General features: G+C 48.2%; 2 protein-coding genes and 1 pseudogene across 2 annotated transcripts in view; all 3 read left to right on the forward strand.

Moving 5' to 3' along the window:
• Positions 1-10,240, forward strand: LOC132482990 (interferon regulatory factor 6-like). The gene is made up of 6 exons (XM_060088258.1): positions 1-235; positions 1,357-1,396; positions 2,196-2,334; positions 7,429-7,632; positions 8,659-8,787; positions 10,151-10,240. Exons 1-6 carry the CDS (start codon positions 93-95, stop codon positions 10,204-10,206), a joined length of 711 nt encoding a protein of 236 aa, XP_059944241.1. The 5' UTR covers positions 1-92; the 3' UTR covers positions 10,207-10,240.
• LOC132483040 (centrosomal protein of 78 kDa-like) overlaps positions 1-16,185 on the forward strand; it is a 360,457-nt pseudogene that overhangs the window by 304,316 nt on the left and 39,956 nt on the right.
• LOC132483031 (BCL-6 corepressor-like) overlaps positions 10,233-16,185 on the forward strand; it is an 18,493-nt gene continuing 12,540 nt past the window's right edge. The window contains 3 exon segments of the mRNA XM_060088275.1: positions 10,233-10,706; positions 11,371-11,424; positions 11,869-12,055. Coding sequence (XP_059944258.1) covers positions 10,233-10,706; positions 11,371-11,424; positions 11,869-12,055 — 715 coding nt within the window.

The raw sequence follows: 16,185 nt of genomic DNA on the forward strand, positions 1-16,185 counted from the left end.
GCCGTTGGCAATCCCGCGTGAGTGGGTTGAGGAGACTACTTCCCAGGTGAAAAACGCGATGCTTGGAGGTTGGCTGACTTGACGTCTTCCCCATGGGCAAACGCGGGAGCCGGAGCCGGAGCCGGAGCCGGAGCCGGAGCCGGAGCCGGAGCCGGAGCCAGCTGCTCAACTCCCTAACTAAAAAGCAGAAGAAGCATCTAAGGGATTTCGGCAAGGAGCATCCTTTCTATGACAGGTATGGAGAGGCAAGGCTGGGACCGGCGCTGCCGGCGTCCTTTCCCGGTGGGAGCCCGCGTGTCCCCGCGTTTGGTCCGCCGGTGCCCCGGGGGTAGTGACAGGGCAGCCCCCGCCGCGTCCCACGCTGCCCCGGCGCCGGCCTAGCTCGCCCGGGGATCCTGGCGGCTTCCCGCCTGAGATGGGGTTCTTCACCGGTCTTCCTACCCTTTGTTGAGCCTGTAGTTTTATGCTAGACGGCACGCCTCCTGTGTGGCGACTGGGCAGAGATTTTATAAGCTTGTTTTCGTTTTCTATGTTTTTAAATAATTGCTTGGGGGCTTCCCTGGTGGCGCAGTGGTTAAGAATCCTCCTTCCAACGGAGGGGACAGGGGTTCGAGCCCTGGTCCGGGAAGATCCCACATGCCGCGGTGCAAGTAAGCCCGTGCGCCACAACTATTGAGCCTGCACTCTAGAGCCCGCGAGCCACAACTACTGAGCCAGGGTGGTGCAACTACTGATGCCCGCGAGCCTAGAGCCCCTGCTCCGCAACAAGAGAAGCCACCTCTCGCCGCAACTAGAGAAAACCCGGGCGCAGCAACGAAGACCCATAGTAGGCAAAAATAAATAAATTAAATAAGTTAAAAAAAATAAAAAAAGAATTGCTTGGGACCCTCGACATCACCTATCTATTCAATGACCATGAGGAAACTAATGTTTGGGTAGTTGTGGGTTCCTCTAGAAGTGTCCAGACTCTCAGTTATGATCTTAGTGCTCATCCCACCCCTTTGGGCTGCTTTCTCAACAGTTAGAGGGATAGTCTACTTAAGAAATTTGCTAGAAAAGGTGAACCCCGAGGGCTTTTATTTGCCAAAATTTCCCATCTTTGGGATGCGAGCCTGTTACTGTGTGACTGTAGTATTTGTCATGTGGTCTTGTTAGACTTTTTCATTCGTCTCTTATTATCTATTTGGCATATCCTTCCAAAACCTGTCCAAATGCATATGGAGTTTTTACTTGACAATAGATGTAATGTATTTATAACGGTATAGTCTGCCATGTTCATTTAAAGTTGTATCATTAGGCTTTTCCTGATTGCTACATACTAGTAGTTAAAGTTTAACATTGCCTGTTTCTTCTCAGGGTTTCCAGAAAGGAAGCAAAAGCACAGACTTGTCAACTGGTAATGCTTTCTACCTTCTTTATGATAGTAGATTCTGGACTGTGACTTTTAAGATTATATATGGTAATAAAGTTTGGCTACGTTTCCACTCTTTTTGATTTTAAATGTAAGCTATATTTTAGTAATATTGCTTAGTTTTAAGTGCAGATGTCTGTTAAAATGCCACTGTGATAACTAATATAATATAGAGTATGAAACTGTCCTGAGAGATTAGCCTGTTAGAACCTGTTAAGGAGGTTTACCAGAGGGCTCTTGGTGACTCGTAAGAGGGAATGTCATGTTTGCTTAACATAAAATAGAGTGAAAAATCATCAAAGGTCTTATTTCATTACCACAGACTCAGAAATAAAGTACACTTTTTTGTTGTAAGTTTTCCTGTTGCTCCTTTAAAGGTGCCAAATGTCTGACACATAGGTTAGATCGCCTTATAACCTAAAGCTCCATGTGTTTAGTTTGCTGTCTTCCCATGTGGAACATTAGCAGTTCAAAGAAGAGGAAGCGCTTCTAGAATCATAGCTAGATTAGCTGTTTTAAACAAATTTGGTGCTAGGTTTGGTTGAATAGATAGGGTTGCATATTTGCAGAAAAGCTAGTTTTTATTTAGAAAAGTCTGAACTTGGTTCCACTGTGGGCCTGATGATAGTCGTGGGGTAGCAACAAGAACAATATAATTTTTGTTTTTAAAATCCCCATTTTCCTTTTAGTCAGAGAGTTTATAGATACTTCAAGTTCTGAAAGTGAAGCATAGAGTGAACCAGAACAAGTTTCTGGTTACAACAGACTACTTGCCATATTAAAGGATGTTTCCAAGGAAGATGAGGAGGAGGAAGAGGAAGAAGAGAGTGTTCTAGATGAGACAGAAATGAATCTTGAAGATGGCGATAGGGACATCGTTGTGGAGGAAGAGATGGCGGTAGAGTCTACTGACATGCAGAAGAGTAAGTGTCTTGGATGTGGGTTTATCATCTTTGCAGGGACCACAGACAGATTGCCCCAGGGGCAGGGTGCGTTGTACCATAGAGCTGGGTGAAAGCACATGGATTCAAAGCAGAGAGTCTTAACATGGTTGGGCCCTGTGGTATCTTCAAGAATCTGATGAAAACACAGGACCCTCTGGCCATAAAAATGCAGAAATGACATTTTTGCTTATGATTTCCAGGATTTCATCAATCCTACTTCAAATTCCCCTGATTGAGAGGAAAGGGAACATAATTCTGTTTTTGTAATGGTCTCAATTTATGAAAGAGATGATTGTTCCTGCCTTAGAGGAACCAAGTTTAATGGAAGATAGACATAAAATATACAAAACTTTTCAAGCATCAAATCTGAATGGAACCGATAAATACAAGGTGATAAAGAGATGCAGCGTGGTCCCATGCTGCCAGGGTGCATGAGGGGAGGCTTCAGAGAAGAGCTGGGACTGAAAGCTTAAAGGAACTCCGTCTCACTCAGACATCTAGGGGACTGTTGTTTTTAAAATTATTATTAATTTATTTATTTTCGGCTGCATTGTGTCTTTGTTGCAGTGAGCCGGCTTCTCACTGTGGTGGCTTCTCTTGTTGTGGAGCATGGGCTCTAGGCACGTGGGCTTCCGTAGTTGTGGCTCACGGGCTCTAGAGCACAGGCTCTGTAGTTGTGGCGCACGGGCTTGGTTGCTCGGCGGCATGTGGGATCTTCCCAGACTAGGGCTTGAAACCACGTCCCCTGCATTCGCAGGCGAATTCTTAACCACTGTGCCACCAGGGAAGTCCCCGTAGGTGACTTTTTAATGTAACTTTAAAATCAACTTTATTGAAGTATGAATTACATTCAACAAGGTGTACCCATTTTAAGCATGTAATTTGATAAGTTTTGACAAATGTGTATATCTATATTGTCATTGCCAAAGTCAAGATACAGAACACTTCCAATACCTGCAAAAAGTTCCTTCTTGTCCTTTTACAGTCAGTTTCCCAGGCCTGGCATCAGGCAACCACTGACATGCTTGCTTTCACTATGTATTAGTGTTTCCTATTCTAGAAATTCATATGAATGGAAGCATACAATAAGTACCCTTTTGCACGTGGCTTCTTTGGCTCCTCATGTTGTTGTGACTCATCCGTGTAGTTTATATTAGTCATTCATTTCTTTTTGCTACTGGAATAGTAGTCCATTGTCTGAATATACCTGGGTAGCTTTTTATATTCTATTATCTTAATGCCTATTTGCCTTACTGTATTTTTTTCTATACTTTAAGGTGTCACACACCATTCTTAGTGTTTTCATTGATCACTTGTACTCGGATAACAAAATCGTTGCCTCAGACTTAGGGATTTTTTAAATTTTGTTGGTTTTCCAGTTTTCTTTCATGTTTTAGTTTTTTAAAATGAAAAGTTTGGTTTTTTAAATTATAAAAGTAATATATATTTACTGTAAAAATTTAAGAGGGTAATATAGTTAACGTATATCTCCTCCACCCTGGGATGAACACCTTTAACATTTTATAGAACCTTCCAGACTACTTTTTTATGGATGTATGAGTGAATATATATTTGTGTGTATGTGCATAATGGCCTCATACATTTCTGTAAGTTACTTTTTTCTTTAATAATATAACGTGTGTAACTGTGGGTTACTGCAGCTAGAACCCTGGTGTCCAAACTCCCAGGCCAAATCTCCTTCTACTACATTACACCACCATGGGGAGGTTTAAAAAAGAAAGGGAAAGTATGAAGGGTGATTTTTCCATAAATTAAATCAACTTTAAAAGGCGCATTTGGAGAGTCAGAGAGTATTAATATTGTTAGAAAGAAGAAAGGTTTAAAAGCTGGTTAAATCTCATTTTTAAAAAATCCATATGTACCACATTGTGAAAAAGAGAAGGAAGACGGCATTCGTGATTACTGGGCTGGCAGGGTAGGGGACAGTTGCCTGCTGGGGGTGGCTCTCGTACTGGCTCTTCCACTCTTCACACTTGTGCTCGGCCAGAGCCAGGGGCCGCTGAGGGAGATCAGAGGAGGGGGTGGTGCCCTGGGGGTTCCAGGGAGTCGTGCGGCTGGCTCCCTTGCCACCCAGACGGCCCCAGGGTTCCCGGCCCCAAGGGTTATGGAGCCTCCCCACACCTGTGTGCTCTGCAGTTGCTGCTCTGCACGCATTTTCTCCTCCGGCCCTTTCTGCAGTGTCTCCTTGGCCTTCTGCTCATAGCTGTTTTTCTGGTCTTCCATCTGTAATAGCAACTTATTCATTCCCCAAGAAGTGTATTTCTGTAGATTTGAGGCAATTCAACAAATACACATTGACCTACTGTGTGCTAAAGCCTGAGCAGGGATACAGAAATGAAAAGAAATTGGTCCTTGCCCACAGGGCAGAGATGTCAGTAATCTGGTGGACCTTCTTCCAGGCTGGAGGCAGGCAGGGAGAGTCCCTCAGGTGATGTGAGAGGTGAGTGGGGATAAACAACTGCCCTGGGCATGCTGGGCATTCTCCCCTAGGCCTTCCACAGGCACTTGAAATCCGACATTTCCAAAGGGAAATCATCTTTCTACACCTGCTCCTATCTCAGTGGCCAGCATCACCACCCACCCAGTCTCCCAAACCCTAAACCAGGAATCCTCCTTGATTTCTCTCTCACCTTCTTCAAGGACTCAGTTCATCCTCAAGCTCTGTCAAGTCAACGTCTCTAATGGCTCATCACCTGTGTCCTCTATCCCCACTGCCACCTCCTTAGTCCAGACCCTAGTGACACTATCCTATGGGTCATGTAGAGACTATGTAGTATCTTCATGCCTTGCCTCCCTTCAAACCCTCTTCAGTCCTGCAGCTAGAGGGTTCTTTCTAAAACTTAAATCTGATCCCATCACAACCTGCTTAAATCTCTCAGTGGTTCTCAGTGTTCTAAGAATCAGGTCCAAACTCCTTGGCATGGTTCCTGCTTACAAGCCCAGACTTTCATCTCATGCTGCCTCCACACAAGCTGAACTGCTTGTAGGTCCCCTAAGCACAGTGCGTTTCAGCCTCTGCCTTTGCCCATAAAGCTTCTTCTGCTTAGAGTATCGTGACCCACGCTTCTCACCTGGTTAACTTCTACCCATGTTCAAGATTCAGCCCTAGAATCATAAATTCTGATAAACTTGGCCAACCCTACCTCCCCCCCGACTCTTTATGGATTAGGCAGTTTTACTGGTGTTCACATAGTATCTATATTGCTAATCTATTGACTCATCTGTCTCCTTTAAGGGATTGTAAACTCCTTTGAGGCAGGGAGCATTTTTAAAAAAATAAAATTATTTTTGTAGGCTTGAGGATCTGAACAATATTCAGTAAAGTCAAGTTTTAAAAATGAATACATTTGTATTTTTAGAATTTCTCCTGGCTTCAAGGTCAAAAAGAAAAAGACACAAGAGCAGCTTTGCAAATTGACTGGGGGTCTTGCCTTTCCAGTGCTTTTCATTTTTATGCCCTGTGATTTTTGGGAAAGCAGGAGCCTTTTAGTGTCAATTCTGGGTTACCCAACTGGGTAAGAGATAGTCTAGATAATGCAAATTTAGAGTTCAATATCAAATCATTTCCATTTAGCTTTGGAGTCATCTGAAAATTTGGATTTAAATGTTGAGTGGGTCTTACGTTCTTGGAATTGTCATTAGAAACCAGATACAGGAGTTGCTGGTTGAGATCATACATGGTTATGTCCAGGTTATTGGACTTAACCATGCTGGTCACTGACCAGCTTTATCCCCCATTGAAAACGAGTAGACTGGCATTCTGGATTATATGTCAGTCTCTTATGAGCTTGGTTGGCATTACTGAAAAAATAAAAGTTGTGGATCCGCAAACCCATAGACTATATAGACTATGTTCCCCTGCAGAATTCTAACTACGTGGCCACCTTATCTTCCTAACGTCAAGTGGGAGCAGTCTGGCCAGTCCATCTCGTTTTCTTGATCTGGAGTCCCCTGCAAAAGACATCCCCCTTGGGGCTTCCCTGGTGGCGCAGTGGTTGAGAGTCCGCCTGCCGATGCAGGGGACACGGGTTCGTGCCCCGATCCCGGAGGATCCCACATGCCGCGGAGCGGCTGGGCCCGCGAGCCATGGCCGCGGAGCCTGTGTGTCCGGAGCCTGTGCTCCGCAGCGGGAGAGGCCACAGCAGTGAGAGGCCCGCGTACAGCAAAAAAAAAAAAAAAAAGACATCCCCCTTTTCTGCACCAGCACATACGTCACAGCCCTGAAGAACGTGTAGACATCTGAGATACGTTAACAGTGCAGGAGGGCTGATATCCCGTGAACAGACACATAAATGCCTATTAGACCTGGAAATTGAAAACCAGAGAGGCGGGGCCACACTGGTTTTGGCCCAGGCCACCAGCCACTGGTGTTCCCAGCAAAATGTTCGTAGTGTGGGAGTTTGAGGAAGCAGGGAAAGGCAGGTGGTGTGAGTTTATTAGGACTTGAGGCCCTCAGCCTCGCACTGAGGCCAGCTGAACCCCCAGAGCGTGCTTCCTGCCCTCCTATGGGCTGCTCCTCCTAAAGGTACTTGGTTTCAACAGTTATTTGTGCATCAGATTAAAGACTGAAGGGCGAGGGAACAGCAAGCCTAAATTCTTCATACCATACGCCACCTCCCTTTCTCTTCTTATTATATAAGCAATTCATGTGAAAAACAAATAAGGCCAACAAAACAAAACAAAATTACCTGAAATCTTGCTATCCAAAAGTTACCATTAGTATTTTGGTGTATACTTGTACCAGATTTTTCTTTATTTTCAACCCTTCATTAAGGCCATTGTAGTCTTGACAGATGATGCTGGCACAAGCACTTGAGATGAGGCTCCTCTTTTTAAAATACTGTATTTGCATTTGGCTTAATTTCTCCCAGTCCCTGCCTTGCCTGGTCCCCAGCGTGGTGTTTTCTGCTGCAGTCTCTGTAAATTGGAGTTGGGGTGATGGGGCGGTCAGGCAGGGCTGTGTGTATCTGTGTCTGTATGAGGGAGGGCGGGCACACTTTCCAGTGTTTCTGGGCAACAAGCAGGCACTCACTGCAGTTTCCTGTCCCTCAGGCCTGGGCTGTGGAGACGGGAAGTACCAGGAAGGGGTGGACGACCCCGACCCCGCTAAATGGAAGGCCCACCTCCGCTGTGCGCTCAACAAGAGCAGGGAATTCAACCTGATGTACGACGGCACCAAGGAGGTGCCCGTGAACCCAGTGAAGATATATCAAGTGTGTGACATCCCCCAGCCCCAGGGCTCTGTCATTAACCCAGGTGAGGCCCCAGCTGCTGGGGAGAAGGTGGACAGCGTGCCAGGTTCCGGGCTGGACCCTGAAAGCGATAGTCGACTTGAAAGTCACCTCGCTTACAAAGTTGAAGACTGGTAAATAAGGCAAGAAATCCTGTCCCTAGAAAGAACCCAGAGAACAAAAGATATAAACTCAGCACAGTCTTCCTGCCCACCCAGTGGAACAGTAAAGCATTAGAAAGAAGAGGGGGTATTGAGTTCTATAAAAAATAACTTCTCTTGGGACTCAACACTGAGAAGAGAGGCCAGGTAGTTTAGAAGAAGGAGGGATTAAAACTTAGAAGGTCTGAGTTGTAAACCTCGGTCTTTCCATTTCACTACTTGTGGGACATTGAATCAAGTCATTCAACCTTTTGAGCCTCAGCTTCTTCCACTATAAAATCTGGGTTCTCATCTTTCCTGCGTATTTCAAAGGCTGTTCTAAGAATCAATTGACGTGACATTATGAAGGCTATTAAGTTCTCTTTATAAATGATGGGTAAGTGATCATTTAATTTGTGTGGTATTTTTCCTAGGAGAATACCACCTGATCCCTATATTTACTCAATGTTTAGCAAGTTCGGACTAAGCGCCAGATAATTTAGACTTGACCTCCAGTGAATCTAGTGAGGCTCTGCCATGAGGGAAGGGTCTGTCTTCACAGTAAGCTTACAAAGGAGAGAAGCTGTGCTCCTTGGGTCCTTAGAAGGGATGCGAATGTGTAGAAAGGGGTTTAGAGTAGGAATTAAAAGATTTCTAGGAGAAGGGAGTAGGGTCTGCAGCTCCTGGATAGGGGAGGGGATGAGAGCTTGCACTGGGGCTCCGTAGGAGGAGCTGGGAGTGGGGTGAACACCCTTGGTTCCCACTCTTTGGCATTGAGGGTGCACACTGAACCCAAGGCACCTCTGTGCTGGCAGTGCCTAGCTTGAACAGTGGGTCAGCTGCAGGGATGACAGTGCAACGTGAGCGCCTCACTTTTGACCTTTGTGTGTGTGTGTGTGTTTCTCGCGTAGGATCCACTGGATCTGCTCCTTGGGCTGAGAAAGATAATCATGTGGATGAAGAAGATGAGGAAGATGAGCTGGACCAGTCCCAGCACCACGTTCCCATCCAGGACGCCTTCCCCTTCCTGAACATCCATGGTGAGTGGGGTGGGGGGCGGGACCGAGGCACGGAGAGGATGTAAGGGGCTTTGGTTTTGCAAGCGTTGACACCACATCCACCATTGCACTGGGAGCAGCGACCAGGCCCTGGGGCCAGGCTGCCAGTCTGTTAGCAAGTAGGAGTCCTAGGCAAAGGAACTCCGTAGGCATAGTTATCCCAGTGGGGTGGCTTCTAGGCAGAGAGAGCATCTTCTGCATCTTATGTGATAATTCAGAGAAATTAAAAAATTAAATTCATTCTCAATCCCACATACAAATACACAAGCTGTTATAAAGTTTGCTGATTTCCTTCAGGCCAAGTGCAGGGATCATTTTCGTGAATTGTAGGCAAACTCTTCTGCTATTTCCCTCGGTACAAATTTTCTGTCACTGCCTTAACAGCCTCTGCTAAGGCTGTATCATGGGAAACTTGTGGCTCTACAGCTCTTAATACTAGGCTCTGATAAAATTTCTCTACTAGAGACTTGTATCTTTTTTAAAATTTATTTATTTATTTATTTATTTTTTGCGGTACGCGGGCCTCTCACTGTTGTGGCCTCTCCCGTTGCGGAGCACAGGCTCCGGACGCGCAGGCTCGGCGGCCGTGGCTCACGGGCCCAGCCGCTCCGCGGCATGTGGGATCTTCCCGGACCGGGGCACGCACCCGCGCCCCCTGCATCGGCAGGCGGACTCTCCACCACTGCGCCACCAGGGAAGCCCTCTCTTTTTTTTAAATAGACTTTTTGAATTCAGCTTCCCAGGAGAGATGAGTTTAGAGGCTGGAGGGTCACTGTGAGACACAGCAGGTACTGCACCTCCCTCTGCACATTCTGAGGAGGAGCCTGGAGCACAAGGGGAACTGCTCCTCCACAGCATCTGCACTGGAACTGTTCATGGACCTACTCCTAGTCATATGACCTGCATCCAGTTGAGTAGCTTTTCGCTACTTTTCTAAGTTCCATCTGGCTGCTAGGGTCCCATGAGATCCTTTGGCCACCTAGAGGATTCAGTGTATCAAGAGGATTCCTGTAGGATTCTGGAGTCCCTTCCCGAGGTGATGCCCCTTCTGTTGAGAATCAGGACGTGACTCTTACCTGTCTACTTGCCCTCCTTCACTTACCCTGTCATGTATAACCTTGCAACCAAGTGATGAGTAAAGACAACGATTCTAGAGCTCTCTCAGGTTAATATTGCCACGGCCACATTCCCACTTGGTGCAATGTTAAGATTTGGACATTTGGAAATGTGAGATCCTTTCCCAAATCTTTGGCTCACTCATTCTGTTATTCTCACCCCTTAAAAGGATGCAACCCATTTCCAGGATCATGATTTCCCTTTTTTTTTTTTTCATGTTTTTTTAAAGCTAATATTGTGTGTCCTTACGTTATGGGCCACCTTGGATCCTTTATGGAAACGTGAACATATATTAAAAATAAAAAAGTAAAATGTGGCCACACCGGGATTTCATTGCCCTGAGAGAGGAGTTGGGGTGCATCAGTGACTTCCACGAAGCCTATACTTTCAAACAGGCTCCGGGCCAGCCAGTCTCCGGCTTAAGCAAGGAGAATGTTCCAGCGGTAACCAACAAGGAGAACCTGGCGACGCCGGTCTCGACTCCATTCCTGGAGCCGACCCTGGGGAGCGACAGCTCTGCGGTCACTTTCGGGAAAACCCAAGAGGATCCCAAATCATTTTGCGTGGGCAGTGCCCCACCGAGTGTGGACGTCACCCCCACCTACACCAAAGACGGAGCTGACGAGGCAGGATCAACCGATGGCAAAGTTCTGAAACCGAAGCCATCTAAGCTGGCAAAGAGAATCGCAAACTCCGCTGGTTATGTGGGCGACCGGTTCAAGTGTGTCGCTACTGGACTGTACGCAGACTCCAGGCAGCTCAGCCGGGAGCAGCGGGCATTGCAGGTGAGCCCCGCCCCCACCCGAATTTCAGGAGCCTGACCAGTTGTCAGGTTTTTTTAATGTGTGAAGAGGAGGGGGCCGGGGGTATGATAGGGCAGGACACCGGGCTGATTTGGTTAATGAAGCTTAGGATAATTTAAATGTTTGAAATGTGTCCAGTAAGGGGACATAAGTGGATACTTTAAGTTATTCTGTAGAGTTTAAGCAAACTCCACTCGAATGCTGATAACGGAAGTTTTAATTATTGCGAAGGATGTCTAAAAGACTGCATGACATTTACCTATCAATCGCTTTGATTTCTCTGCCGTTACTGTACGTTAACAAATATACCTAAAAGCGCTGCTTAGAATGCCTTACGTGATACTTGGTGGAGGTGTGTAGCGGCCGCATGTCTGTGAGATTCGTGCAATTTTTTTTTTCCACCAAAAAAACAAACAAACAAAAAAACCCAAAAAAAACAAACCTTGCTTAAAGGGATACAGTATGTATTTAACTTGCTAGTGAATGATAGATGTTGTATAGGAATTTCCTTAAGATGTTTTACTTTTAATTTAAAGACAAATAAAGCCAAATTGTTTTGCAATGTTAAGAAAAAAATTGGTTTATGCTTATAAAAATGGATGAAGTTATCTAAATGATCTATTGAGTGCCCATTTTAATTACATAGATGGAAGGATTACAAGAGGACAGTATTTTATGTCTACCTGCTGCTTACTATGAGGTCAGTTCTTCAAATTTTTATTACTAGAATCTTACATAAACCTTTTGAGTTAAATTTCATTTCCAAATATACAAAGGGAAGTTTGTGGGCCATGGTCGTCTTTATTCATTGTGCATTTGTTTTCTTTTCTGTTGTGTTTTTGTTTTGTTTTATTTACCTTCGAAAGAGAATGTCTGTCTCTATGCCACAGTGTATGTATGGCTATACATACACACCACATATATCTCTACATACATATGGCTTTACGAATAAAGAGTGTGTGACTAGTTACACATAGACACTCTTACATTTTTATCGTTCAATTTTAAAATATCTCAGTTGTATCATAAATTGTGGTTGGTTTGGGGCAGACTTTTCTTTGAAGATACTTTCCTTTAAGGTAAGGGCAGTGAAATAGCTTTGGTGGTAAGGTGTGTCTTTTTTCCATCTCCGTTCTCTTTCTAGCGTGCAGTGATTCGCTTCTCAGAGTTGGAGATGAAAGAGCGAGAAGGTGGCCACCCCATGACCAAAGACTCCGAGGTGCGCAAATTCAGCCCCGCTGACTGGGAAAGGCTGAAAGGAAGTCAGGACAAAAAGCCAAAGTCGGTCGCCCTGGAGGAGGCCATTGCCGACCAGAACGACAGTGAGAGATGTAAGTGAACCCAGGCGGCTCGCGTGTGGTACCACGTCGGTGGGAACGGGGCGGTTCCGCTCCCAGTGCCGAGGGAGGTGAGAGGAAACAATACGCTTCCGACGGCCCAGCGTCGGGGTGCTGGCTGTTCGGAGAACCGGCTGCTCTGGCCACCCTTCCCAGCTGTGGATTGCAAGGCTGGGTGTCCTTCTGAGCGTTGCGGCATCCAGGAGTGAAGCACCTATGAAATGTTGTTTCCTGGCACGCATCTCCTTTTTCCGGAGAAATGCTCGTCCTGTAGTTAGTAATAGTCTGATACAGCAGAGCAGAGGAATGGCAGTGCAAGACCTCCAGCGTCGCAGGTATGCGTTCTGTTTTGTAGCAGGTACGGATACGGGTTTTTGGTAGCAGTGGAATGACACTTGCAGCCAGAGCCAGACCCTCCAGAGTGACAGTCTCCTATGGGAGGGAGTGGAGAGTACTCGGATTCTCCCTCCAAAGGCAGAGGTTTCGTTCAAATGAGATAAGGGCTGATGAAGGCACCAGAAAGATGAGCATAATTATTTTCTGTGGCAGGCTTGTTTGCAGTCATTAGGAGTTGACGGCACTCTCCAAGGGCGTGGGATAGACGAGGGCGTTCTTCCTACCCGACGGGGTGTATTATGTTTTGGAGGCAAAATGGAGAGAAAGCTAGTGTTTGCCTCGAGTCACACTCTGCGGTCCCATCAGCTGCTCCCCCACTGGGGTTGACTTCGGGCTTTGCCCTCGAGACTTCCTGGGCTAATGAGATGTGTTGGCAGCCAGTGGAGGTCTTTCTCCCGCTTTCTTCAGTGTGCATGCTTGTGGCCTGCAGCCTGCTCCGGACCCCAGAAACCTCACCGGTGATGGTGAGTGAGGGCACCTAGGTGAATGTCGAGGACAGGGTGGGCGTGACATCCTCCTGAGACGGGACAGTCGGGGGTGGTGGGCACGTTTGGGAGGTCCAGGCCCTTGGACCCAGGCGTAGGGTCGGCGTTCACCCGCACGCTTAGGTCGTGGGTGCCTGATGCAGTTCGGGAAAATTGTGGTCAGCAACAGCGTGTGCTTCTCTCTGCTGCTTGGAGCACTGCCCTCCCCCAGCTCCTCTTTGGGGTCAGACAAAGGCCTGTGGCCAGGGTTCTGGGTAAGCCACACCGGGACCGGTTTGTCCCACATGGCTCCCGTAGACGGGGATTTCTGTGGCTAGTCAGTGGCGGCCTTGGCTGAGGGATGGGGCTCTTGATGTGCCTGGAGGAGACGATTCCGAGCTCCTCCCCCTCGGGACTGGAATGAAGAACGGAGGGTCCAGGCCACCCTGGAGTGAAGCAGCAAGAAGGCCTCCCTCCTTGCCTGTGCTCACAGCTGACACGCAGCCCTTACCCTCCTGAGTGGCCTCATAACTCAGCCCCTGGGGAAGTTTCTCAGAGAGATGTGATAAAAGTGGGCAAGGCCAAGTTCACGGGGATGCGCTTTTCTGAGGAGGGGATCTGCCTGTTCTGGGTGGACGGTGAGGGAGGCTGGAGGAAGGGAGCGGGCAGTTAACCGGCCTCGAGTCTTCTCGCCCTTTTCTCCAGCAACGTGGCCAAACCCAGGGTGGCCGCTGCCCTTCACGTCTCAGTGGCCTCACCCGCCCTTCTTCCCAGAGACGTTTGTGTGCGTCCTTCCCAGTCTTTCCTGCTGAGCGTGGAGATGAGAACTCGGTGTGGCTGATGGGGAGCAGGGCCTGAGCCCCAGATGATTCCGAAAGCCCCCTCCCCCCACCGCCTACCTCCAATCTCAGACCGACCGACGGGTCTCTTCCTGGAGCACCCGGGACATGGCCCAGTGAGCCATGAATCGCCACCATGGGAGGGCAGGAGAAGGGTTGGGGGCTCCGTTTGAAAGGTTGGGGCAACGGAGGTGGGTTCCCCATCCACCCTCTGTCTTGTAGAGACGTGGGGTTTGTAAATAGCTGGTCAGGAAAGGTCACCTGAAGGGGCCACTGTTCTTATTGTGGCCTCCACATCCAAGGCACAGCAGGTGTTCATTCCATTCAGCTGGAAATGAATGGGCCCTTGTTCTTGGGCCATCATGTCTTGAGCTGATATGGGCTCAGGTCCTTCTCATGGGTGTCGGTGTGGCCGAGAGCCGAGCTGTGAGCACATGGGAGCTGGGGCGGGGATTTGGGGTGGGCAGGGGTCACAAAGAGGGTCCAGGACGCCTTCAAGATGCCTTCCCCCTTCTGAGGCAGCCCCTACCCATGGAGGGACCAGGAGCTTCCAAGGTGGTGGGTGCTGTTTGCGTGGCCCTGGTTGTCTTGGTGCGGGTGCATCTTGTTGCTAGGGGCTTGTTTAAAAAAGGAATTAACTTGAAAACACAGTGGCCGAGATACTCATTTATTCTTTATGATCACATGGGTGGCTGAGTGACATTTTTATTTTGGAAGTTCACCAAATGAGTTTGGAGGTTCCTCAGACTTGGAAGTTCATCACTAGGAACCCTCAGTGGCATTTGAAGACGGGGCGGGGCCAGGAGGCATTGGTCCCTTCCTTCTCAAACTTGGAGTAACCATCTCCCTTGCCAACCACTTGGCTGGGACAGGCCTAGGACCTGCTCAGTGGCAGTGCCTGGCCAGGAGCTGGAGGAAGCCTCCGTCGAGGGGCTTCATGAAACTTCTTTGCTCAGGGAACTTCTCTTCCAGCTGAGCACCTGCACGTTTGTCAACTACTTTGGAACAGAGATCCCCTGCACTCCTTCTGTAGCAGGTGTAACTTTTAACAAGGTTAGCCCTGACTGGAGGTGCTATTATAGTTAAGCTACAGAGAAGGGGATTTTAATCCTGGGGAGCCTTCCAGCAACTCAGAACCCTCTCACCTTGTTTAGGCCTCACTGGGCATGGCTCAACCGTGGTGAGGGTGCTTTGCTGCCACAGTGACTTATAAATGTTGCTGTGGTGATGCTTCTGTGAGGTGATGCTATGGTACAACCATAATGAATTTGGGATATATGTGCTGTGAGTCATAGGACCATGCTGCAGGGACCACGTTCACATCTTGCTTAGACTGGGTGACCAAGGGCACATGGCTTCCCACTTTTAGAAGGGCCAAAAGTAGCAATGATGGCAAGCCTGATGGTTAGGATCCCCGTGTGTCTATTTATCTCCCCGTCTCCTTTGCCCTCGAGGGTAATCCTCCTGTGGGTCGTGGTTAGAACAGTCTTGGAGAAGCTCCAGGTGACCCGGAGCCTCTACCCCATAGCTGGTGGCCATGGGTCTCTTGGGCAGTCGGGGTGGGTGTCCTTCAGGGTTATTACTGGCCTGGGTAAGGTCACACGAGCGTAAGGTCTTGGGGGGCCTTAGCTGAGGGGAATTGAGATCTTTGCCCTAAAAGGCTCCGGGCTTGGGGGAAGGGTGGATGGACCTAGTTTGGAAGAAGAAACTTTCAAATTGGACATGGGGTTTCTTAAGGTAGCCCTTTCATTCCTCTGTGGATCCCCGCCCACGGAGCTTTTAGGGAAGGCTGATTGGACCAGAGAAGTCCGGTGGTGTGACCAGCAGGGCTCACCTCTTAAAATTTCCTACATTTCAGGCCTGAGATTCGGGCTGGTCTGAAAGTCTTGGCATCTTTTGGTTAAAGGGATTTTTCCAGCCTTTCTCTGTGCTGAGCCCGGCCCGTGATGATGAAGCCCACCCTGGAGGGAGGCTAGCAGTAACATTCCCACTTTACAAGTGAAGGGGGCCGAGTTGTAAAGCGGCGCCATTCCTGCCCGAGTGTTTAAGAGGGTCACAGAGCAGCCGGAGTGAGAGTTGCAGCGCGCCCTCTTCGCCGGGCCTGCGGCAGCCTGGGCTGCATCACCCGTAAGCACAGGCCAGGAGTTTGGGGTTCCTCCTGCTGCCATGGCAGGAGACCCTCGCGGTTGGGGTGATTCCACCAGTCCGGCAAGAGTAGATGGGGACCTGTCCCACCTTGGGATACCCGTGGAGAAAAGCTAAGTGTGTTCCACCATTGAGAACACAGGTCAGGCTAGCCCAGGCCAGGGTGAGGTTCATCCCCACAACTGACTGCCATTAAATGCTGGGAATGCCCCCAAGAGAGGCTGATCAGGGGACCAGCCGGCTGGGCAGAAGTGGGAGTGATACTTGAAGTGGTCTAGGG

This window comes from Mesoplodon densirostris (assembly GCF_025265405.1).
Source record: "Mesoplodon densirostris isolate mMesDen1 chromosome Y unlocalized genomic scaffold, mMesDen1 primary haplotype SUPER_Y_unloc_2, whole genome shotgun sequence".
Lineage (NCBI taxonomy): Eukaryota > Metazoa > Chordata > Mammalia > Artiodactyla > Ziphiidae > Mesoplodon > Mesoplodon densirostris.